This window comes from Caretta caretta, chromosome 3 (genome assembly GCF_965140235.1).
Source record: "Caretta caretta isolate rCarCar2 chromosome 3, rCarCar1.hap1, whole genome shotgun sequence".
Lineage (NCBI taxonomy): Eukaryota > Metazoa > Chordata > Testudines > Cheloniidae > Caretta > Caretta caretta.
Window position 1 is genome coordinate 175,849,044 of NC_134208.1, and position 26,617 is coordinate 175,875,660.

General features: G+C 41.6%; 1 protein-coding gene across 7 annotated transcripts in view; it reads right to left on the bottom strand.

Annotated features, from left to right (window-relative positions):
* Nucleotides 1-26,617, bottom strand: part of SRBD1 (S1 RNA binding domain 1) — a 233,433-nt gene that overhangs the window by 149,695 nt on the left and 57,121 nt on the right. For all 7 annotated transcript variants that reach the window (XM_048842988.2, XM_075127145.1, XM_048842989.2 and 4 more), the window contains 3 exons: nucleotides 19,340-19,447; nucleotides 6,581-6,738; nucleotides 515-605 (listed from right to left, as the gene is read on the bottom strand). In XM_048842988.2, coding sequence (XP_048698945.2) covers nucleotides 515-605; nucleotides 6,581-6,738; nucleotides 19,340-19,447 — 357 coding nt within the window. The remainder of the gene's footprint in view (nucleotides 1-514; nucleotides 606-6,580; nucleotides 6,739-19,339; nucleotides 19,448-26,617) is intronic.

The window sequence follows — 26,617 nt, forward strand, 5'->3', positions numbered from 1 at the left end:
AGCCAAATAAAGAAAAACTCATTTTGGAAGCTCACTCAATGGAATAACACTGGATGGAACTGCCTCCAAAATAGTACAGTAAGGGCCAAAGCTACCAATAACCCCAGGCTATCAACATGAGTGTTTAACATCAAACCCCTAATCCCTAGTGAACAATGTCCCACCACCCAAAAGTATCCCAAAATGTAATATAAGTGGCAATAGCTGTTCATAAAAGCTCCCAAAATAGACTAGCATGGGTGCTGCACACTAGGAATAAGATGAATTGGCACACCTTTGTAAATACATTTCCATAGCATCTAATTTGTAAACTAATTATATTCACTGCTTGATTTCAAAAGCATCTAATACATACAATATTTTAAAACATGAATATAAATTGAGCAATATTCAGCCGTCAGCAATGAAAGCAGAAATTCCACTAAATCTCTGGGCATCCTGCTTGTATATCCAATTTTGACATAATGTAGATATTTATCCTATTTATAGTTTAATGAAAGCTTCATCATCATACTTGTAATGCAGAAGAAGTCTCCTTATCTTTTCACCTTCACGGAATCCTTGTCCAGAATGCAGGTAGACAACATCAGTATGGAGTATCTGACCTAGAATGAGGAAAGGCAAAACCATTCAGTTAGAAATAGAAAAATCCAAACAGTATTTCCTGCTGAACTACCTAGGTGAAGGGCTGATTCACAAGAAAAACATTTCAATAATTATCCACCATTTTCTTATATACTGTGTACAACTGAGTTCACTGCCAGAATGAAATGAGTTGATAGACTTTGCCTAGCTCCTAGTAAACATGTCCACATAACAAACCGCCAGCACCAAACAGCATCACTGCTTCTATTCAGCAAATATTTTTGTGATTAGAAAAAATGGTTCCATGGGGCAGGAAGGGTTTATTGTTGTAATCTGTACATTTTAAAGATCTGCTTAGAGAGAGGTGTGATCTAGTGGTCTGAGGACAGACCTAGAAGCCAGAATGCCTAAATTCTAATTCCAGCTCCAACAGAAACTCCTTCTGTCGGCTTTGGCAAGTCACTGTACCTCCCTGCAAAGTGGGGATAATATTAATGGACAGATTAACAACATACCCTTGCATTTGGGAATACAGGCCCCACATTGTTACCACTGCAGATTTCAGTGTGTCTACTACAGCACATATCCAGAGATTGAGGTCTTGTTTAGACAGTGGGGTAATGTGCTCTATGGGGGTTGGATTTCTAAAGCATACTAACTGGTCCATTTAGACCGGGGTAGTAAACCTGCAGCACGCAAGCTGATTTTCAGTGGCACTCACACTGCCCGGGTCCTGGCCACCAGTCCAGGGGGCTCCGCTGCTGGTCTGGGATACTGGCCACTGGCCCCCTGCCAGCCGGCCCCCAGCCATTGGTCCGGGGGGGCTCTGCTGCCGGCCTGGAGTACCGGCCGCCAGCCCAGGGTTCTGCAGCTGCCCCCAGCTGGCCCACTGGCCCCAGCTTGGGACAGTGAGGGGTGCAGACAGGGTCAAGAGGGGGCGCAGCTCAGCACCTTCACGTTAAAAACTGTTCCAGCGCCACAGTGCTGGGATATTTTTAAGTCCTGATTTGCTGCTTACATCACTATCACGCCACGTGGAACAGCGCACTGCATTTGACGTTGAGATTAGAATGTACATGCAAGAACTGGAATCAGAATTTTCTGACAGATTTCAAGATTTCCAGCAATTTGGCCCAGTGCTTTCTTTTCTAATTAAACCTGAAAAGTTCAACGAAAGCGACTTGGATTTGTCTGTATTTCAGTGGATGGGTGTTGAAGATTTCGAAATGCAGCTCATTCAGTTAAAAAGCTCAGAATTGTGGGCATCAAAGTTTGGAGATCTCCGGAGTGCACTTGAAACTACCAAGAGAGATCATGGGGCCTCTGTTCTGACCTGCTGGACGTTCCTGCCAGTGCAATTTAACTGTTTGAAAAAATTGCGTTTGCAATGCTTTCAGCATTTGGATCCACATACCTGTGTGAACAGGTATTTTCACACAGGAAATCTGTCCTCTGTCCCTCTCAAAGCCGGTTAACAACTGATCACTCAGAAGCCTGTGTGCAGCTTAAAGTATCCAAATACATGCCAGACATTGGAAAATTCGCAAGGAAAAGCCAGGGCAAGGATCACACTAAACTGATAAGATCTGCATTTTAATTTAACTTTAAATGAAGCTTCTTAAACATTTTAAAAACCTTATTTACTTTACATACAACAACAGTCTAGTTATATGTTATAGACTTATAGAAAGAGACCTTCTAAAAACATTAAAATGTATTGCTGGCATGCGAAACCGTAAATTAGAGTGAATAAATGAAGCCTCGGCACACCACTTGTGAAAGGTTGCCGACCCCTGATTTAGACCTTGTTCATGTGCCTCATCGTCATGCTGTTTAAAACAGCACTAAGTTAAAGCACACTAGGGAACCTTTAGTGCACACCAGCAGGGTCTACACAGACCAATTCATGTACAGCACATCAGCGCGCCCTAGAAATCACATCCCCATAAAACATGTTACCCCTCCAAATAAACGAACGCAGACACTGTTAATTCTTTGAATGCTGCTTCTCTCACCCAGATTAGGAAGAACTAATAGAACACCGATCACAATGATTTACTCCTCCCAGCACAGCAACAGACATCAGAGTTCATGAATTTCTCTATCTCACCAGCCCCCCATCTGCTCTGTGCTGAGAGATGTACGGGTGGAAGGCTAAAAGAAAAGGAGTACTTGTGGCACCTTAGAGACTAACCAATTTATTTGAGCATGAGCTTTCGTGAGCTACAGCTCACTTCATCAGATGCATACCGTGGAAACTGCAGCAGACTTTATATATACACAGAGAATATGAAACAAAACCTCCTCCCACCCCACTGTCCTGCTGGTCGAGGGCCCTGGACTAGAATGATTCCAGGTTTGGCCACAGATTTCCTCTGTGACCATAGGCAAGTCACTTAGTGACAAGTGCCTCGGCTCCCCATCTGTAAAATAAGATTAAAACTGATTTTCTAATCACAAAGGTGCTGGGAGGATAAATCCAACGGTAATTGTTCAGGCTAACATTTTGGTGGATCTGGGCTCCTTTCGTTTTTATCAACTCTTGCTAATAACACTTATTTACTTATTTCACAAAAGTCTTACGAGAACAGTAAATATTTGTAAAGCACTTAAAAGACACAAACAACGTATTCTTATTTCTGCAGTTGACCTTCCCCTTTTTAAAAAAATGAAAAGTATCCATAATGTTTTTGTTTTATGTTATAACCAAGTTTTCTGCATCTTTTCATTTTCATTTGGCAACTACTGGCCCAAAATGAGGATTTAAAGACTCTTTAACACCTAGTTAAGCAATACAGCTAGCTTTGCACTGGTCAAACATGTCCCCCCTTTTGGCAGAATTTCTGCAAATGCTGTCCCAGTTAAGGAGTCACTGCTATTCACTACCAAGCTAAATAGTAAGTTCTCTAGGAGATATGCATATAAAATGGCCATCCCAATTAATTATGCCTTTTTTTCAGTTAGTTATACGTCACTGTACTTAAATACAGCAGCCATATTTGAATATACAGTGTGTGCGAGTCTATTCCCTGTACTATGTGCTGTGAAAGGGATTAAATTAGAGAGAATGCTGGACTGGGTACTTTGAAAGGCCATCAGTGATTCAGGAAACTTTATACAGAAAATCTAGGAAACGTAAGTCTGTAACTCTTAAAAATCAGACAACTAATAAGAAAACTCATTGAGATATAAAACAACATGAAGAGAATAAATCTGAAGGCATTATAAAAACTAATACATGTTTTGAGCCTTGTCTTTGGGCAATATGGGGTTAATTCAACACCAAAGCCACTACTACTTCCCCCAAAACAAATCTAGCAAAAAAAAAAAAAAAAACTGGAAAACGTAATTTCCATTTTCAAAAAAATTTATGATGAAAAGAAAAGAAAGAATTATGCCTGTGAAGAACAGCATACTTGTTTTTAAATCAAGTGTCACTGGCTTGCAAAAAAGGCCTATTTCCTGTGATCCATAATTGTTTTGTTTTTTTTTTTAAACAAAGACTGTAAAATGCATAAACATCCACAAGTTTTACGAGCTGGTTTCCCTTAACAGACTGTTTGATTATAATAAAAAGCAGCATACTTCACATTTTATCCAAACCACAGGTGGTGTGGCTCAATGTTTTATTTCACTGAAGAATTGACAAAATACTGGTACAGTTTCCAGATGCACACGTTATGGACATCAAGGAGTTACAGAAGGCAGAGTTTTTTTGTTTTGTTTGCTTGTTTTGGGGTTTTGTTTTGTTTTTTTTAAAAAGAAAGATACATATTGTAAAGTATCAATTTGACATGTTGAGGAGAGATACAGATTTGCTGTGATCAAAGATAGGAAAGACCCTGGCTCTCTCACCATTTTTAATATATTTCAACTGCTGAATACGTAACCAATGCAGAAGGGGTAGGGAAAAGAAGGCTAAATAAACCATAGAGAGATAGACTTTATTTGGAAATGTTTTTCTGTCCATCAACAGAGAAGCACAAACATTACAAGGCAATAGGACAATGAGTAAATTTATATTATGTGTAAGTGACTTAGCCTAAGACTCACTGAAAGTCAATGGGATTTAGACTTCTATTTCTATACTACAGCCTAAGTCAGCAAAACGTTTTGTCAGTCAGGGGTGTGAATATTCCACCCCCGTGACTGACATAAGTTACACCAGCATAAGCGCTCGTGTTCACAGCACTATGTCGGCGGGAGAGCTTCTCTCAAAGGTGGCTTTTTTATGCCAACAGAAGAGCTCTCTCCTGTCAGCACAGAGCGTCTTTACCAGACGTGCTGCATTTATAGACATGGCTTTAGGTTCCTCAGTGACTTTTGAAAATGGAACTTAGGCATTTTAGACCAATGACTTCCTATGCATCAAACAAAATGTATTATAAATACTCTGCTCCAAACCATAAGGAACTCTGTAAACAAGGCCAGAATCATTAGGAACTGACTGGGTAGTTAGCAAATGTATGAAAAACACTATGAACAACTTTTATTAACTACAGAGGTGGACAAGTACCTACATGACAAAACACATGCCATCACACCTGATACCTCTTTTTTGAGGTCTCAGCAGAAAAGGCAAGAACAGGATGGGAGGAGAAAGTGACAAACCTTTTCACATCCTTACAGGGGTAAACCTCCAGACCAAATTAAGGCACATTAGGGAGATTTGCCCTGCAGCTCCCTAAAAAGTTCTCTGGTGAGCAGGTGCAGCTTCAGATCTCCAGAGCTGCTGGGTCCTGCACCTTCCGTAAGTGCCAGTTTACTTTAAAATATGCAATATTAAAGAAAAACAAGCAGAGAAGAAGTCAATTTCCAAGTGTGTAAACAGGTTATTTGTGTAGGAAAAAAATTATGAAGTACAGTAACTCCTCACTTAATACTTAATATTGTAGTTATGTTCCTGAAAAATGCAACTTTAAGCAAAACTATGTTAAGTGAATCCAATTTCCCCATAAGAATTAATGTAAATGGGGGAGTAAAAATTGCCAGACAAAAGGCATTATATACATTTTAAACAATTTTAAACAAGCAATTTAATGCTACAGTCATTGCTGAGTATGAAGCTTGGTTGAGGTGGTGGAGTCAGAGAGTGGAAGAGGGGGGATTGTCCGGCTGCTCCTCTTGCTGAACTTTCTGAACTCACAAAAACACATCTAGAGACTGTAGTTTTGCTTTCCTTTTTTTTCCTTGGTAAATTTCTTTATGGCAAGTCATTAGATGACCAACTCCCCTGATCACTTTGGAGCTGCGTTCCCTGTCAGGATCATCACCACTCAGGATTTGCAAGCCAGCCTTAACCCGCCTCTTCTCCTCCCCCCCCACCTTCTCCCCCTTTAGTCCGCACACGGCTTCCTTGCTCCTCCCCTCTTCCCCCCTGAATGCCACAAACCAGCTGATTGCCACGGACAGGACGCGGGGGGAGCAGGGGAAAGGCAGGGTCCGCTGGCGGGCGGGAGGTGCTGGGGTAGGGGCATAGGGGAGCTGATAAGGGGGCTGCCAGCTGTGGACAAAGCAGGCAGCCAAACAACGTTATAGCGGAGCATTGTACAACTTTAAATGGAGCATGTTCTGTAATGGAGCAGAGATGTAAGATCGAAACAACGTTAAGCGAGAGGACGTTAAGTGGAGAGTTACTGTATTCAAATGCTAATTCCATTTTAAGCTGTAACACATTACGGGTTCAAATCCTAACTGCCCTGTTTTAATTATTTACAACTGTGTGATGAGAGTGCAAAACTGTTCATTCCCACCTTGCACAGGTGAAAATGACTAGACAAGGGAATGGAGACTCAGGCCCATAACATTTAATGCCATGCTACTAAAGGAATTTGCAGGGTAAATAACATGCAAACATGAAAGACTAAATCATAACAGAAATTAGATATCCTCCATAAGTATACTGTATAACAACTAGCTTTTACTATAATTCAGTGAATTCCAAAAGTTAAACAGTGTTTTAAAAGCTGATGGAAAATGTGGAATTTAAACTTACTGGTTGGTGAAATGATAGCCAGCTTGCAGCCATGTTTGTACCCAGGATCAACTCCCATCATAGTACGTCCTCTCACAGGGCTCATCAGAAGCAACTGTCGAAGATTTCTTCCAAACATCATTATAGATTCTTTCTCTGCATCAGATGTTAACTTTGATCTTAGAGGATAGAAAGCAAAAAAGAGGGGTTTTTCCCCCTGTTAGTTTTCAGACACGTTTCTTAGTTGGTTCAAAGTACATGCTTTTTGGAGCATTTCTGATTATTTCTTCATTACTGTCCACTGGATCTCCTTGAGTTTTGGGTACATTTACTTTAACAGGGATACTATATGAAAAATTGGCTGTAGTCCTAAGAAAGTAGCCTCAGTAACTGGCCTGCAGTTACAGTTACCCAGAAGTTGTGTAAAGTGCACAGACTCCTTTCTGCCTTATTTTTACACATCCACTATTAAATTTTTGAACAGACAGTAGTCTCTACTCAAAGCTGGGTTTCTACTCGCAGGGGAATGGTATTCTGATCCTCATCAGCCCGGCCTTGAGAAACACCTATGCTGAATTCAGCTTCTAATGTAAACCTACAGAGACTGGGATAATTTCATAGTTACTGAGAAAATTACCACCCAGTAGAACTGGTTTAAGCAAGTAAGCTTGAAATGGACTAGATGGCCTGATAAGTCGTTTCTATATGTAATTGCTAAATTACTATAATTCACTAGATAGCCAGTCTGGTTTATGAGTTACAGTATTTCACAACTGTATTTGAAACTGGTGATTTGATAAACAATTTCAGATGCAAAATAATAATAGTGTAGTTGATGTGTTTTAACATTTGCTTGTGTGGTTGCAGGCAAAGCAGAAATTCATAGATACAAAACATTCTCTATTTTTCTTCCTCTTCTATGACCTTTGATAGAAAAAAGAAATATACCACTGAAGACCAAGGAATGAGTTCTGTAACTTTAGCACCACTTATTACAAATATCCTTGTTTATCTGAGACAAATGTGTACTTTTGCTAGGTGTAAGTATGCAAACTATGTGCCTTGTATGTCAACAGCAGCCAAGAAGAGAATGTCTGATAACAAAATGTCTTAATTGTATACACTTATTACAGAATATAAAAAGTTTATTAAACATAAAGAATCTTTAGTATTCAGTGGTTTCCTCTCTCTTTCCACGTGAACACATCCATGCACCATCTTATAATGTGATCAGTTATTAGGATAATTAAGGAAGTCATGATGAGTCATATAGTAACTAACACTATAAGCCTGCATATAACTTTAAAAGTACCCACACTTTTTCCCCCAGGAATGTATGTCTTCTTGGTCAGTCAAAAAGGAACCCTTTTCTGCACATTAATGTACCACTGAAACACCAACTAAGATTACCATAAATGGAAAATAATTCTTTGTAGTTTTTCTATACAATTAATTCTCTATGAAAATATATAAACATTCTCATTTACACATCAATTAATTTTGTGCATTTGATAGTAATTTTATGTATAGTCAGATCAATTGCTTCCCAAAGAGCCAGTCTGTTCCCAGTTTGTGAGCCTCTTTACACAGAGCAACGATGAGGAGAACAGACATTTTTAAAAAATAGGAAAATATGACTAAAACCACAACTACTGGCACCCGGACTCATGGACATATGTAGAATGTGAAACTACTTTTAACTCCAATTTTTGAAAAACAGACTAGATTGCAAGTTGGTGATGTCCCTTCAACACTCAGAAAGACATAGCCACCCACATGTTTCCCTTCACACATCCTTTGCAAAGCATTTCTATGGAAAGGCATCCTTCATGCAAAAGAAAGAAAATCCCTCTGGAATTGTCTCTGTATGAAGAACACAAAATTAGCATAGATATTATCTAAAGGGTGTGACAAAGCTCCGACCTTGTCTCAGTAGGTCCCACGCTTGCTTCCTGGCAGATTACGTTAGCCTCAGAGGCTCACTGCGACCCTCCACATAGCCATTCTCTCTCTAGAGGCAAGGGTCACAGCCTACTGAGCCATTTTCATCATAGCCAGCAAGGGTGGTGAGGAGAAGCTATCCTCCCTTGCAGTGTCTCTGTTGTCTCCCAGTCTCAGTGATTAGCCAGGGAGGAGAGTGGGGAGCCCGGGCCCGCCCTCTACTCCAGGCCAGGGACTCTGATAGTAGCAGCTCTTGGTAGCTGACTTTTTGGAAACAGGACGAGTACGATTCCTTGGACCACTTCCCCACAGCAGCCCCCACTTCCTCAATATCTTCATCACCCTTACCGCAGGGCCTCCTTCCTTTGTGCCTGATAGGGTTTGTACTGCTCCATTTCTCCAGCAGCGTGGCTTCCTCCTACAGATCCTGACACACACACCCCCACCTGACTAACTGGGACGCTTTTAACTAGTTTCAGCCAGCCCCGATTGGCTTCAGGTGTCCCAATCAACCTAGCTGTCTTCCCTGCTTTCTGGAAGGATCTTAATTGGCCCCAGGTGTCTTAATTGACCAGGAGCAACTGCTATTTGCTTGCTGGTAACAGGGATTTGTTTAGCCTGGGGCTAATATATCTGTCTCCCACTACTTTCCTATAGCCATCTGGCCTTCCCCCATCAAAAAGGAGATTATGAAAAGTACACAAAATTTACATACATTCCCTAGGCTGCCCTGGCATTTCAAAAGGTACATCAAAGACTGTGTTCTGGCCTCCATTGAGTAGAAGAAGGAATCACCCTCAGGTAGCAGAGTGGCTGAGCTATAGCAGCTGCCACTGAACCCAACAGCAGAAGCAATCGCTGCCTCTGCCATGGTGTGTGAGCGTGAAGACTGGAGAATCTGCACAACGGAAGATCCTCTGGCCCTGGCTTTCCTCTATCCCCAGAAAGCGGGTTCTATATCACCCACAGGACATCCACTCCCCACATGCAGCTCAATCTACCCATTCTACTACAACAGGGACCTGTGCAGGAATTGGATTTACCCCTAGCCACATGTTATTAGTTTTGTACATTTTATGGAAACATGTTTAAAGTTGGCTCGGATTTAAGACACTTTTATAGTAACAGGAAATGGTACTGAAAGTGCCAGGTGTGTGGAGACTATAACATATGTCCTTTCTATTACTTAATATCCTGTATTTTTAATTTCAAATATAGACCTTTCTTTTTCTCTTTACCTGCTTCTCATTCAACATGTGGATCAGTGATATGACCCACCACCCCGACTGCCAGCCCTCAATTTTAAAATTTTGGATAGTCATTTAATCCTTTATGAAACTGTCCCAGGTAGCCTGACATTTATTTTCCCTTTATGTTCTCAGGGCACCACTGACTGCATCAAAAATGATAAAATGCCTAGCTTTGTGTTGTTCTAATTTCTCGTCATTCTTATTAATAAGGTTTGTGGGTGTGGGGGGGTCCCTCTTAAACATAAGATCATTGATTATTTTGAAAATAAATATCCTCATTTGCCATTTTATGAAAAATAAAATAATTTAACACATGATTTAACATATTTCAAATTTACTAGGATGATTATAGTAACAACAAATATAAAGAATATGGAGATTCCTTTAATTTTCTTCTGCATTTGAAACTCAAAATTGCATTCAGTCATCAGATTGCCAAGAGAAGTATTTTAATAAGGGCAATTACCCTAATCTTGGCCTATGGACATCTGGAGTCACAGCGGGAAGATAAGGGTTCTGAAGTTTGGACTCCATTTCCAAACTCCAGCTTCCATATGCAAAGCACAAGAAATATTTCCTGTGGGAACTTCAGGTGTGAAATGAGATGTATAGGAAAAAACAGAGAGGGAAAGAGCTTTAGCACTTTTTGAGAGACCATGGAAAATTAGGAAAGGAGTACACCTTTAAAAAAAGATTTCCTCATCTCATCACTTGTGTTGAATCCCTATGAAATTATTCCAGGCAGGACTGCAACAAAATAAAAAGTATTCTGAAGTGCCAAAAGCATTGCTGGATATTATTATACCAGGTCTGAGCAATCATGGTACCTGACAGGAAAGAAAGTAGAAGGCAGGAAATGAAACAATAAATAAGGTAACTGTCGTGCTGGCAAGTTCTCTCCTCCTCATCACTAGGAGTAAAAGTCTCAATACACTCTTCGAAACTTTCTGCTCCAACACTTACTAATAAAAAAAAAGTTGGAGATGTTAATACTAAAAGGAGGTTTTAAAGTACTTTAGCAGCCCTGTGCAAGATTCCAAAGAAAAACTTCTGATGAGAAGAGAGAGAGGATAAAAAAAAGGAGAGGAGTTAAGTGGTCACAAAAGTGAGAAACTGATTGCTCACTGTCTCAAGCCAAGAATACTATTGGCAGGTGCTGTACATTCTTCCCCACAGGAGTTCAGTTTCAGTACTAATCCCATATTATTCCAGTTCCAGGCCTTTCCTCATTGGAAACGGCCAATTATGTCAAATTTTCCCAGACAGTAACATATGGACAAACATCCACTCAGGAACAAACAAAGTATTTCACTTAAGACCTAAACTCAGACTTAACCTGATCCAGAGTTTGTTTTATTTTAAAAAGCAAAACAAAAAACTGCACTAACCCACTGTTGCAACAAACTTCACATTATAATGTTTGATGAAGATTTCTTTGGAAGTGCTGGTTTGGTGAAAAAAGTGTATTCCTGTATGTACTCCACACTACTTTAAGACTATTAAATCTATTCCATAGCATTGCAAAAGTATCCATGATTTCATGTGACTGAGCAGAGCTAAACTGTTGTTGCAAGCCATTGTAATGCATACATAATCCCTATTTAACAAACAGCTACTTCTGAGTAGTTAATATAGTACATAACTTTTGTTAGACCACACAAAAGTCACATACGCGGGGGGGAGGAGGACGATGTACTTGGTTTAAAAAATGAGTGGAAAGAGCCAGGTTATTAAAGAATATTGCTCCCAGTATAAACTATAACCAAATTTCTTAACAGTATCCCTTAAATAATTGGATGTTGTTCTTTTCCATTGTTAGGGTCTTTGTTAAAAACCACATTGTAGTTAAGGCCAGGGTTTTTCTACTGAAGCACAGAGGCTGGTGGCTCATTATCCCACCCAGACATAAGGAACATGAGAGTGAGCCTAAGGTGTGGGTTGAACAGCCTAAGAACACTAGAGCCAAGCCTGGGAAAAGGCTTGATTTAAGAACTGTCATTGTATTATTAGCTCAGAGTCATAGAGTTTAAGGCCAGAAGGAACCACCAGATCATCTAGTCTGACCTTCTGTATATCACAGGCCACCAACTTATTAATAAAGTTCCAGGAAACTCCAGGAAAGGGACAAATTTTGACTCTGAAGAGTGAATTTTGTTTTAGAGCAGGTTGTGAATGGCAACTGCTCTCGCACATTTGAAGGAAGCTGGCACATGACACCCCCACAAGATGATGTTCACTGTTTTGACCAACAATGGTCAAATAAACCTCTCTACTTTATTTTAATAGCTAAGAGGATTCAGGTCACAGTGTGTCGCTTCCTCAGCACCTTTGTAAGGTGCCAGTGACGTAACACCTAAGGGAGGTAGCAGACCAGTTACTGCATTTATCCCATCAATCCAGAAATCTACCATACAAACTGCCAGTAAAATTAATTGGAGCAATCTTGTCTGCAAAGTAACTGACAGTGACCAGTAAAACAATTCAGATACATAGAAGCAGGAGCACTGCAAAGCAGATATTTTCCAGAGGGACACTGGCTCCCTAGTTATGAGAGGCCTAAATTTTCAAAATGTGACTATTGGTTTTGGATACCCAATTTGACAAGCTTCAAGAGGCCTGATCTAAAAATCAAAACATTTTTGACTGTTTCAGGTTGTGCACCCAAAAAATTAAAGACACACACAAAAAAAAGTAGGCAGTGTATGATAAAAGAGTTTGAAAGTTTATGAGGATGCATCCAATGAAGTGAGCTGTAGTTCTCGAAAGCTTATGCTCATATAAATTTGTTAGTCTCTAAGGTGCCACAAGTCCTCCTTTTCTTTTTGCGGATACAGACTAACACAGCTGTTACTCTGAAACCTGTCATTATGCAAGGCACTGCATTTAGCCGTATGGAGTGGAAATCTATCAATTGCATGAAAAAAACTTGTACAGATACAGGCAGACGTCATCTTCCTTTCCAAATGCAAATGGATGGACATCGTACCAAAAGGACAGAAGGTAAAAAATCCATTACAATCTACATACCACACAGATTATGCTGACAGCTTGTGCCACACGCTCTCAAAGAAACTGCGGAACCAACTGATCAACATCCTCTACAGCAAACGGGGAAAGATAAAGAATGAGCTCTCAAAAATGGATACTCTCATAAAAAACCAACCTTCCACACAAACTTCCTCATGGCTGGACTTTACTAAAACTAGACAAGCCATTTACAACACACACTTTGCTTCTCTACAAAAGAAAAAGGACACTAAACTTTCTAAACTACTACATGCCACAAGGGGCCACAGCAATGGTTCCCTCAACCCACCCAGCAATATTGTTAACTTACCCAACTATACTCTTAGCCCAGCAGAAGCAGCTGTCCTATCTCGGGGCCTCTCCTTCTGCCCCTCTACCCCCACGAACATGATACAGTTCTGTGGTGACCTAGAATCCTATTTTCGACGTCTCTAACTCAAGGAATATTTCCAACACACCTCTGAACAACATACTAATCCACAGAGACCTCCCTACCAACACTACAAAAAGAAGGATTCTAGGTGGACTCCTCCTGAAGGTCGAGACAGCAGACTGGACTTCTACATAGAGTGCTTCCGCCAACGTGCACGGGCTGAAATTGTGGAAAAGTAGCATCACTTGCCCCACAACCTCAGCCGTGCAGAACACAATGCCACCCACAACCTCAGAAACAACTCTGACATCATAATCAAAAAGGCTGACAAAGGAGGTGCTGTTGTCACCATGAATAGGTTGGAATATGAACAAGAAGCTGCTCGGCAGCTCTCCAACACCGCTTTCTACAAGCCATAACCCTCTGATCCCACTGAGAGTTACCGAAAGAAACTACAGCATTTGTTCAAGAAACTCCCTGAAAAAGCACAAGATCAAATCCGCACAGACACACCCCTGGAACCCCAACCTGGAATATTCTATCTACTACCCAAGATCCATAAACCTGGAAATCCTGGGCGCCCCATCATCTCAGGCATTGGCAACCTGACAGCAGGATTGTCTGGCTATGTAGATTCCCTCCTCAGGCCCTACGCTACCAGCACTCCCAGCTACCTTTGAGACACCACTGACTTCCTCAGGAAACTACAATCCATCGGTGATCTTCCTGATGACACCATCCTGGCCACTATGGATGTAGAAGCCCTCTACACCAACATTCCACACAAAGATGGACTACAAGCCATCAAGAACACTATCCCCGATAATGTCACGGCTAACCTGGTGGCTGAACTTTGTGACTTTGTCCTTACCCATAAATATTTTACATTTGGGGACAATGTATACCTTCCAATCAGCAGCACTGCTATGGGTACCTGCATGGACCCACAGTATGCCAACATTTTTATGACTGACTTAGAACAACTCTTCCTCAGCTCTCGTCCCCTAACGCCCCTACTCTACTTGCGCCATGATTTCAACAATTTCCATCCCACCATCAACCTCAGCCTGGTCCAGTCCACACAAGAGATCCACTTCCCGGACACTACAGTGCTAATAAATGATGGTCACACAAACACCACCCTATATCGGAAACTTACTGACCGCTATTCCTACCTACATGCCTCCAGCTTTCACCCTGACCACACCACACGATCCATTGTCTACAGCCAAGCTCTGCGATACAACCGCATTTGCTCCAACCCCTCAGACAGACACAAACACCTACAAGATCTCTATCAAGCATTCTTACAACTACAATACCCACCTGCGGAAGTGAAGAAACAGATTGATAGAGCCAGAAGAGTTCCCAGAAGTCACCTACTACAGGACAGGCCTAACAAAGAAAATAACAGAACGCCACTAGCCGTCACCAACTAAAACCCTTCCAACGCATTATCAAGGATCTACAACCTATCCTGAAGGACGACCCAACACTCTCACAAATCTTGGGAGACAGGCCAGTCCTTGCCTACAGACAGCCCCCCAACCTGAAGCAAATACTCACCAGCAACCACATACCACACAACAGAACCATTAACCCAGGAACCTATCCTTGCAACAAAGCCCGGTGCCAACTGTGCCCACATATCTATTCAGGGGACACCATCATAGGGCATAATCACATCAGCCACACTATCAGAGGCTCGTTCACCTGCACATTTACCAATGTGATATATGCCATCATGTGCCAGCAATGCCCCTCTGCCACGTACATTGGGCAAACTGGACAGTCTCTATGTAAAAGAATAAATAGACACAAATCAGATGTCAAGAATTATAACATTCATAAACCAGTCGGAGAACACTTCAATCTCTCTGATTTCTGATCTCAAAATGACTATCCTTCAACAAAAAAACTTCGAAAACAGACTCCAACGAGAGACTGCTGAATTGGAATTAATTTGCAAATTGGATACAATTAACTTAAGCTTGAATAGAGACCGGGAATGGTTGATTCATTATAAAAAGTAACCTATTTCCCCTTGTTTATTCCTCCTCTCCTCCCGTTCCTCAGACGTTCTTGTTAAACCCTGGATTTGTGCTGGAAATGGCCCACCTTGATTATCATACACATTGTAAGGAGAGTGATCACTTTACATAAGCTATTACCAGCAGGAGAGAGGGGTGGGGGGAGAAAAAACCTTTTGTAGTGATAAACACCCATTTTTTCATGGTTTGTGTGTATAAAAACATCTTCTGTATTTTCCACAGTATGCACCCGATGAAGTGAGCTGTAGCTCACGGAAGCTTATGCTCAAATAAATTGGTTAGTCTCTAAGGTGCCACAAGTCCTCCTTTTCTTTTTGCGAATACAGACTAACACGGCTGTTACTCTGAAACCTATCTGGAGTGTGCGTGTTATGGCTGTTTTTGCAACTCAAAGTGGATTTTCACATCAATATTATTCTTAACCTAATGTATAGGGCCCTACCAAATTCACAGTCCATTTTGGTCAATTTCATGGTCATAGTATTTTTAAAATAGTAAATGTCATGATTTCAGCTATTTGAATCTGAAATTTCATGGTGTTGTAATTGTAGGGGGTCCTGACCCGAAAAGGAGGTTGGTTGTTTTTGGTTGGGTTTTTTTGGGGGCCGGGGAGGGGGGGAAGGCAGTGAAACAAGGTTATTGTTTTGGGGGGGGGGAAAGGTTGCAGTACTGCTACCCTTACTTCTGCACTGCTGCTGGCGGCGGCGCTGCCTTCAGAGCTGGGCAGCCGGAGAGCGGTGCCTGCTGGCCCAGAACCCAGCTCTGAAGGCAGAGCCGCCGCCCGCAGCAGAGCAGAAGTAAGCATGGCATGGTCTGGTATTGCCCCCCTTACTTCTACACTGCTGCCTGCAGAGCTGGGCCCTCACTCAGCACCCCCCACTCTCTGGCCGCCCAGCTCCGAAGGCAGCAGCGCAGAGGGGTGGTGCGGTATGGTATTGCCACCCTTACTTCTGTGCTGTTGGTGGCAGAGCTCTGCCTTCAGAGCTGGGTGACCGCAGAGCGGCGGCTGTTGGCCACATGCCCAGCTCTGATGGCAGCCCCCGCCAGCAGCAGCACAGAAGTAAGGGTGGCAATACCATGACCCCTCTACAACTCCCTTTTGGCTCAGGATCCCCAATTTGAGAAACACTGGTCTCCCCCATGAAATCTGTATAGTATAGGGTAAAAGCACACAAAAGACCAGATACCACGAGGGAGACCCGATTTCACAGTCCATGACACATTTTGCATATGAATTGGTAGGGCCCTACTAATGTATTAACTGTAAGAGTTATGGAGTATTTGTGACAGTTACCACAACTAACCAATAGTTTTGTCATATATTTTGTATAAGGATTATATTTACTGTAGCATCCTTAACTTGAAGTCTAATTTGAAGGAGGTTCAGGGAGAAGAGGAATGGACCACGACACCTTCTATAAGCCCGGTTGACCAAAAAACCCACCACAAAACATGGTCAGCTCAGATGAAAGTTGAAGTGCAGCAAGATGACCTTGAGAACTGGATCTAGTGTCATCTCAACCTCACCCCTACCTACACTTTCAAAGAAGAGTGGGAGATAAGCTAAATGAAAAGCCCTCACATATCTAGGAGGGAAAAGGGACATAGTTTCCCGCTCTCTCAAAAGCCAGAAGTAGTCTAGGGAGTTGTGGGAAGGAGACGCAGACAAGTGAATGTGGCCAATTATGCTTTCAGGGGAATACCTCAATCCTTTTCCCACCTCAGCTCTCGATCATAGGATATGTGAAATTCTGTCATACCAGCTTGCAGTTACCAAGCAAATTCACAAGTCCACTTTTAAAGCTTTACACGTATCGCTTTACAAACCTTTAAATGCAAATTTAGCCTTCAGATACGCTTTCATGTGCCGTCCATTTACTATAATGAGAGTCCAAGTGGGCATCTCAGACTAGAACTTGCCCCGATATAACCAAGCGTCATAAGAAACCCTTTGAGTACTATTAATCCCATTTTACACATGAGGAAACAAACACAAAAAGTTAAATGATTCACCCAAGGTCACAGAGTGAATCAGTGTCAAAGTTGGGAACAGACCCCAGAAATCCCCATTGGGTAGGGTTGCCAATTTTCTGATTGCAGAAAACCAGTTACCCTTGCCTTGCCCCACCCCCTGCCCTGAAGCCCCACCCCTGCTTACTCCATCCCTCCTCCCTCCATTGCTCACCCTCGCTCACTTGCTCATTTTCACCGGGCTGAGGCAGTGGGCTGGGGTGCGGGCTCTGGCTGGAGGTGCGAGCTCTGAGGTGGGGCCGGGGATGAGAGGTATGGGGTGTAGGAGAGGGCTCCGGGCAGGAGGATTTGGCTGAGGGGTTCAGGGTGTAGGAGGGGGCTCTGGGGTGGGGCCAGAAATGAGGGATTCAGGGCACGGGAGAGGGTTGGTGTGGGGGGGGTGAGGGCTCTGGGGTGGGGCTGGGGATGAGGGGTTTGGAGTACAGGAGGGGGTTCCAGGCTGGGGCAGGGGACTGGGGTACGGGAGGGGGTGCGGGCTCTGGGAGGGAATGTGTGTGCAGGAGGGGACTCAGGGCTGGGGCATGTGTCCTGATTACAGTTATAGGTGGCCAGCCCACAAATGCTGCAGTGACACAACGCCATAGTGTATACGGGGAAAGGCAAGGCAAACCATGGATTTCTCCATCTGCACAAGGGGCTGTACCAATGGGTAAAATCCAAGGCCAGAGAAGGCCCCAGTCACACATTAGATTCTGTAGCAAGGAATGATGCAAATTAAGCCCAACATGGCAGCCTTACTATGAAGTGATCTTCAGGGACTTAAGTCAGTCACACTGGAGCCGACTTATGTAGTTAACTCCCACCCACCAATGGCAAAATAGACTCAAATACTACTAAATTTTGACTTTTAAATTTCCTGTTTATTTAAACAGAATGATATAGCTTGCATGTGACACTTCATCTCATGACACAGCTATTACAGTGTCAGTGAAAATAAGACTATTTTACAGAGCCATCACAAAATCCATAGTACAGTATCAAATCAACATTATGACTACTACATTTATCATGTAGTGGAGATGACAAATATAAGGGCCACTTCCAACAAGAGCAATTATTTTGTCAGTTTCTTTCAGACAGGTACGCGAAATGGAGTCAGAACAATGTCAGTGACAGCATTATTGCAATGGCAATTGTGTAATGGAAACAACAGATGTCTAGGACAATTTCAGAGACAAAGGTTTATTGTTAAGATGATGATAATGATCCGATTATAGTAATGTAAACTCTAAACTGTACTTGTTAGGTAAAAATATGATGAAAAGTATAGCCAACATATGAAATAGGGTTCTTTTTTCCCTCCCGAAGTTGAGTTACTGACCATTTTAAATACTTTTTCTCCAATTAAAATTAATAGGAATAAAATGTCTATAAAATGTCAATTTAAAAAAAATTAAGATTACAGATTATTAAAAACGTCTGATAGTGCATGTCACAATAAAGTGTGTCTTAGTAATATAAACAATATAATGTAAGTCAAAAATTCTCTTTCTGCTTAGACTACTTGTTTACCTAGGCCAGCCTGAGAAGGAGCCAGAATTTACAAATGTACATTGCCAAAGAGCCACAGTAATACATCAGCAGCCCCGCATGAGCTCCCCTACCCCACTCCCAGTGCCTCCCACCCACCAGCAGCCATGCCAATCAGCACCGTCCCCTCCCTCCCCAATCAGCTGTATCATGGTGTACAGGAGGCTCTTGCGGGGGGGGAAGGGAAGGGGAGGAGCAAGGGCACAGGGGAGCGGGCAAGGAGGAGTGGAGTGGGGGTAGGGCCTGTGGCAGAGCCAGGGGTTGAGCAGTGAGCGTCCCCCAGCACATTGGAAAGTTGGTGCCTGTAGCTCCAGCCCTGGAGTCGGTGCCTATATAAGGAGCCGCCTATTAACTTCTGAAGAGCCACATGTGCTCTGGAGCCACAGGTTGGCCACCCCTGAGCTAGATTAACCTGAATGCGGTTGCAAACTGAATTTTGAGAATTGAGATTGATAATTCATCTCTTTTGGATTAGTTCAGGCTAAACTGAACATTATTAATTTTTACTTGGCTGAATGATACACACTAAATCCTACATGGTACCAGGTTTTGTGAAAACAAACAGTGCAGTGTTTACCTGAATTCTCTACAGAGGAGAGGATAAATAAGACGTTTATATGAATCTTCCACCGAATTATGCAATATCTTCATTAACTCTGGTTTTGCATAGCGTTTTGGTCTCCACCTGTACAAAAAAACAAAAAGGGCAGCATTAAACACTTCCACCACACAGAATCATAAATGTAGAGCTTCAAGAGGTCATTTAGTCCAGCCTCCCTGCACTGAAGCAGAACAAGGATACCTAGACCATCCCTGACAGGCGTTTGTCTAATCTGTTCTATTCAGAGTAGCAGACGTGTTAGTCTGTAACCGCAAAAAGAAAAGGAGTACTTGTGACACCTTAGAGGCTAACAAATTTATATACACAGAGAACATGAAACAATAGGTGTTACCATATACACTGTAACAAGAGTAATCAGGTAAGGTGAGCTATTACCAGCAGGAGAGAAAAAAAAACTTTTGTAGTGATAATCAAGGTGGGCCATTTCTAGCTGTTGACAAGAACGCGTGAGGAACAGTATGGGGGGGAAAATAAACATGGGGAAATAGTTTTACTTTGTGTAATGACACATCCACTCCCAGTCTTTATTTAAGCCTAAGTTAATGGTGTCCAGTTTGCAAATTAATTCCAATTCAGCAGTCTCTCGTTCGAGTCTGTTTTTGAAGTTTTTTTGTTTAAGAATTGCCACTTTTAGGTCTGTAATCGAGTGACCAGAGAGATTGAAGTGTTCTCCGACTAGTTTTTGAATGGTATAATTCTTGACGTCTGATTTGTGTCCATTTATTCTTTTACGTAGAGACTGTCCAGTTTGACCAATGTACATGGCAGAGGGGCATTGCTGGCACATGATGGTATATATCACATTGGTAAATGCGCAGGTGAACGAGCCTCAGATAGTGTGGCTGATGTGATTATGCCCTATGATGGTGTCCCCTGAATAGATATGTGGACACAGTTGGCAACGGGCTTTGTTGCAAGGATAGGTTCCTGGGTTAGTGTTTTTGTTGTGTGGTGTGTGATTGCTGGTGAGTATTTGCTTCAGGTTCGGGGGCTGTCTGTAGGAAAGCACTCGCCTGTCTCCCAAGATCTGTTAGAGTGATGGGTCGTCCTTCAGGATAGGTTGTAGATCCTTGATGATGCTTTGGAGAGGTTTTAGTTGGGGGCTGAAGGTGATGCCTAGTGGCGTTCTGTTATTTGTTAGTCTCTAAGGCACCACAAGTACTCCTTTTCTTTTTAATCTGTTCTTGAAAACCTTCAATAGCGGGGATTCATAAACCTCTCTGTTCCAGTGACTAACTATCCTGATAGTTAGAAAGTTGTTCCTAAAATTCCTTGCTGCAAACTAAGCTGATTATTTCTTGCCCTAGCCTCAGTATGGAAGATCCCCTCAAGATAAGAAAGAAGCAGCTTCCATAGTTAGAGAGAGAGAAAATAAAGACCAAAACCATTTTCTAATATGGATTGCTTCAGCATAATGTTCTGTAAATGCCAGTATTACTGCACCAATGCTGCTGTAAAGTTATATCTTCAGTCGTGAATGGAAGAAGGCACTGTAACTTGGCACATGCTTTTACTGTCAGAAAAGGTGAGGGGACTATGGACTTTTAGTGAACTGGTATTTCAGATTGTCTTCATTTTAAAGAAAATACTACAAAAATAAATTAAAACTTCCCTCCCACTTGGGCTGAAAAGAAAAAAGAACCAGTCAAACTTCATCCCAAATGTATGAATAAATCAGTTTTACATTTCCATTATATGCACCTCATTTACAATTCCCAACTTCCTCAAATGTGACAAAGCATTTCCTGCGGATGCCACTACTGCGTTATGGATGTGAATAGAGGGCAGCTAGTTAAGGAAGGCAACGGAGGTCAAATAAAAGTTGAAGTGCTGAACTACAGACAGCGAACGGAGAACAAATACAAAATTGAGATAAAACATTTTCTTAACATCTCTATAAGTGAAAATAGTCTATTTGTTTTGGAACAGCAAAAAAGCAAACATACCCAGTACATGCATTTTCTTTTTCTTCTGTTAATGATATGCTTAAATTACACACCAAATTCCAGAGACTAGCAAAATCTCATTCAAAAATAATCTCCCAGAATTTTGTAAGCCATGCTTATCTTGTACCTTTTCTACTGTAATGCAACAGTATGGATAGACAAGGCCCTGCTATGATTTGCTACAAGACATCAACCCAAGCCACAGAAGTCAGATCTGAATTTCAAGCTTCCCCAAAATTCAGGTGTGATCAGATCCAAGGTTTTGTTTCTCACCAAGCTATTTTCTGAGCAACATTATTAGCAAGGACCCATGCAATTACCTACCAGATACAAGAGAATTAAAGTTGTCCACTGAGCGGGTAGGAGGGACTTGGCAGGGCTCTATCTGGAAACATTTGGGTACATTTCAGAAAGTTGTTCTTAACAACATGAGAGAGTTGTGGCCATTTGAAAATCTGTCCAGGTGTGAGCGCAGTTGAAAATTATGCTAATTTTTTAAAAATAGAGTATTAATCTTGTCTGTACTGCACTGAAATAAGATTCCCAAACTTCTCTGAAATAGCCCAGACAACTCTTCAGTTGTTTAAGGAATTATCTCCTGAAACAGATTCTCTTTTTATGTATTTATATTTGAGAAGTAGTATCTGATCATCTAATTAAACACCATACCTTGATAAATACATACATGGGGAGTTAAAGATTACCTAAGGACCTTGTTTTACCATTTCATTACTTTTGAGTGCTTAGCCACATGACCTTAACATTGTACTAACAATTTTTGGCAACAATTTTGTTATACTTTGTTGCAGAGAGGATTTTTTGGTATACACATAAAACAGGTGCAGGATTTCCTTTGCTCTCATTGCTACCCAATTCTATTACCAGAAGTTTGTACAGGTGGTAAAACTGACTATACTGATGGAGATAGTAACGCATTTGGACAGCAGACATCAGGTTCCCCCTCTCTCTTGTTAAGGCTGATTAGTAGATTTCTTATCCACAAATAGCTCATCACAGCAGATATTTTTGACTGCATGCTACTTACGAATGACTAATAAAATGATTTTGTGATATTCAGTGAGAAGTCCTATAAATACTACAGAACCACATTCTACAATTCGTCATGAAACTAAAAACATCCAGAAGACGTATTCAAAAAACAGCCTGTGAATAAATAGCATGTTTTTTAACCCACACACATATTCCGTTACTTGTGGGGGCAGAGAGGGAAACAAAGCTTAACACTGGAATGGAGCTAAAGGACCTCTAGATAGCTCTTGAAAGATAATTTGAACCTAATTAATCTCTACTCCGCGAAGTGTTTTTTTCTGGAATATTTAATGAAGAATGAATTAATGTCTAAAATACTTTAAGTTGTTATGAAAACAGCATCTTCTTACTCAACAGGTCTTCTCTGAGCGCATCTGCTTACCCTAGGGAATAAGGTAAAAATATCTGCACTCCTGTTAGGCCTACATAACAAATAACAGCTGTGGGAGAGTGAGCTGGGTTCTATTTGGGCACACTCATCATCAACAGAATTGTTAAAGGTTTCAGAGGAACAGCCGTGTTAGTCTGTATTCGCAAAAAGAAAAGGAGTACTTGTGGCACCTTAGAGACTAACGAATTTATTTGAGCATGAGCTTTCGTGAGCTACAGCTCACTTCATCAGATGAAGTGAGCTGTAGCTCACGAAAGCTCATGCTCAAATAAATTCGTTAGTCTCTAAGGTGCCACAAGTACTCCTTAGAATTGTTAAAGTTCAACTGAGGAATCTTCATTACCAGTGACAATGACTGATCCAAAAAGAACACAGCTGGTTTTCTAGACCCCAAGTCAAAAAGACAGCAGTATAATCTGTTTTCCTGAGAATTTAGCTAATTATACATGGAAGGTGGAAGTCACCCACAAGAACAGCTATTTAATGCATGATAACTCTGGCCTTATGTGGGATTTGAGAATTTCATTCTGAGAGGAGGGTTTCACTATGAGGGTGGTGAAACACTGGAATGCGTTACCTAGAGAGGTGGTAGAATCTCCTTCCTTAGAGTTTTTTAAGGTCAGGCTTGACAAAGCCCTGGCTGGGATGATTTAACTGGGAATTGGTCCTGCTTCGAGCAGGGGGTTGGACTAGATGACCTTCTGGGGTCCCTTCCAACCCTGATATTCTATGATTCTATGAAAAAAATAAAATCCACCGTCCCCTCAAGCCAAGTGATTCTGTTTTTACAGAGTAACTTCAGTGCAAATCCATCCTCCCCCTCAGTGATCAGTGTGGTCCTGCTGCATAAGAGGGGGTTAGATACAGAGTCGGGAGTACTGCAGGGGGCAATTCTGGACAGGCTAAACCAGCCATTTTCTAGAATTTGGCCCAACCACAATGGCAGTTCTAGCGGTGGGTGCTCATCCCAGTGAGTTTCAATATAATCTTCAGTTTCCAGTCTCCAGCCCTTCTGATTTACACCACATTAGTGGTTATAGAGTCTTCAAAGAGGCCTATCACTCTCTAATTCCCCTTTTCCTCTCAATGGCATGTTATCTTTGAAGACTGCCTCAGGAGAACAAATTAAAGGTTAGTGTATTAACTACTAATTTAACAGGTAGGAAATAGCATTGTTTTGTGGAGAGGGTACTTTCCGCTCTCTGGATATTTGGGTTCTAGGTTTGGTTTTGCCACAAGTGTTCAGATGTTCTCTCCATAAGTAATTGGAAGGCACTCAGACACTACAGTGATGAGAAGCAAGTGAATAGGTAAGTAATATGGATATAGGGCACTGACATCTCTCTTCAAATCCTAGGAGGCAAAAGAATAAGAAAAAAAGCTTTGGGATTTGCAGTGACCTACCTCAGAATAACACTACAGTAGAACCCCTATTAAAATGATTGGGGACTGAGGAGTTTGTAAAATCAACATCTCAACATTACAGTAGATATGTTGCATTAATTGCAGTTTGGTGCACTGCTTTGTTCTCTTCTTGTCCTTCAAACCACAGCAAAGCAATATCCAGTGCCCTGAAGGCATCAGAATGAGATAAGATGTCAACTTGTTTTTCTTACTTTCACTTTTGTTATGTGCTTTTTTTTTTCATTTGTTTTCTGTAAGGAAAAATGGTTCATATAACTGGTCACTCGTAAGACTGATGTTCATAAAATTAAGGTTCTACTGTATTTTATATGACAGTCTCCTTTGTATATGTTAGCAAGGTGACAAGAAGTTGAAGCAGCATCTAAAATCTGTCCCCAAAGATATACAGTATTTAAAGCACCGATTTAAAGTACTGGGTAAGAAATGAGATGTATCCTTATTTGAACTGCTGATGAATTTCGATGTACAAGTGTGACTGTATATGAAAGAAATGATAATGGGGAAAAAAGCTTTTGTAATAGTATCATCAAAGAGGACTGCCTCCAATTTACACAAATCAATTATATGGGACGAAGCAAGGTAGCACAGAGAATACTGACTGGGCTGCAAATCACAGAAGCAGACCTGGTGCACTGTATACATTAGAATCCCTACCTCAGAGCAGTCCAAAAAGACCTACGCCTGGGTCTAATGCAGTAAGCTATATGGTATTTCATTTGTACATGAGACGAATGAGGAGCTAAGATCAACCTGTTTAGAATTTGTGGTACCAGGGAGTGTATTTATTCTCATCCTCCTGTTCAAACCAGCTCAAGACTGAAGATGGCTGGCCAACGATGGCCTAATGTTCAGTAACATTAGAAAACTCTTCTGGTGATCAGATGTGCACTCGTAGATCCAGTGGGAAAGTGTAGAATCTAGCATAGATTTTCATGCATCAAAATCCACTGGAATTGTCTCCTATGGAATGTTTTTGTGTGAGAGAAAATAATTTGGCCCTTAATTAGAAAAACGTAAGAAAGACCACATATTGACTTGAGTCGAATGTTCAATTTCTGAGGTCATTATTCCTCTTAGCACTGGAAGACTGACAAAAATATCTAAATTTACATTTTAAACTGTCATTCCTGTAGCAGCACAAAATGTCCCACTGACAGTGACTCACTCATGCTGTTGCTGAATTCTATTGTAGATGCAGCTTTTTAAGACAGTTACAGATATTTTCTCTCCACACTGTAGACCAGTGATCCCCAAACTTTTTACCTCACGCCCTCTCTTACCTGTCTACCCCCTGCCCCCCAGGACCAGCGACATAGTTCTGGGAGGGGAGGATGCGGACAGGGCTAAGGGGGCTGAGGCTGGAGCCACAGGTGAGAGCAGGGGCGGAGCTGAGGCTGGTAGCCGGGACCCAGGGCGCAGGGCCAGCAGCTGGGATAGGGGCCAGAAGCATATCTGGGTGGCGCTCTCTCCCCACTCTATGTGGGGGCTGGCCTGGGGCATGCCCCACAGTTTGGGAATCTCTGCTGTAGACAATACCACACTGGGAAACAATTTTGGTCTGTAGCATATGTAAGAACTAAAATGGATTTTTAAACTGTGATCAAGAATCATAACAGCTCGGAAAAGCCCAAGGACCTTACCATTAAGAAACACTATACTAAGAGAGCAAACCACTTTTAAACACTGACACACTTTCTGTGGTGTATAATTTAAATTTCATACCATAGTATGTTACCCTTTTTATGACAGGTTTCAGAACAACAGCCGTGTTAGTCTGTATTCGCAAAAAGAAAAGGAGTACTTGTGGCACCTTAGAGACTAACCAATTTATTTGAGCATGAGCTTTCGTGAGCTACAGCTCACTTCATCGGATGCAAGTGAGCTGTAGCTCACGAAAGCTCATGCTCAAATAAATTGGTTAGTCTCTAAGGTGCCACAAGTACTCCTTTTCTTTTTACCCTTTTTATGTATTCAGACATTAGCAAGGTCTTTCTTCCTGTCTGTGCACTATTTCACATTAACTAAATTTTACACATCAAGATGAGGATTTCCAAGGATCCTTCACAATGGGAATTGGGTACCTAACACCCTTTGGATCCTTGGAAAAACCCAGCCCAGATATTTTGTGTATGCAAGCAAGATAAACAAATAAGGTCAGGAGAATTTTGCAAAGCAGATAGCTGGGCTCCAGTTGACACTGAAGGGAAGGAAGCTGGGAAGGGAAGGAACCAAGACCTAGAAATAGCGAAGCACTGGAGAAAACATTACTGTAACTAGGACTTATAGCACATCTTTCACCACAGATTCTCAGAGCATTTGGCAAACGTTAAACAAGCCACACAACAGACAAGTTATCTTAAGAAAATAACATGTCTGAAGTTATACAGAGACTCAGTAAGAAACGGAAATAGAACCTGAGTC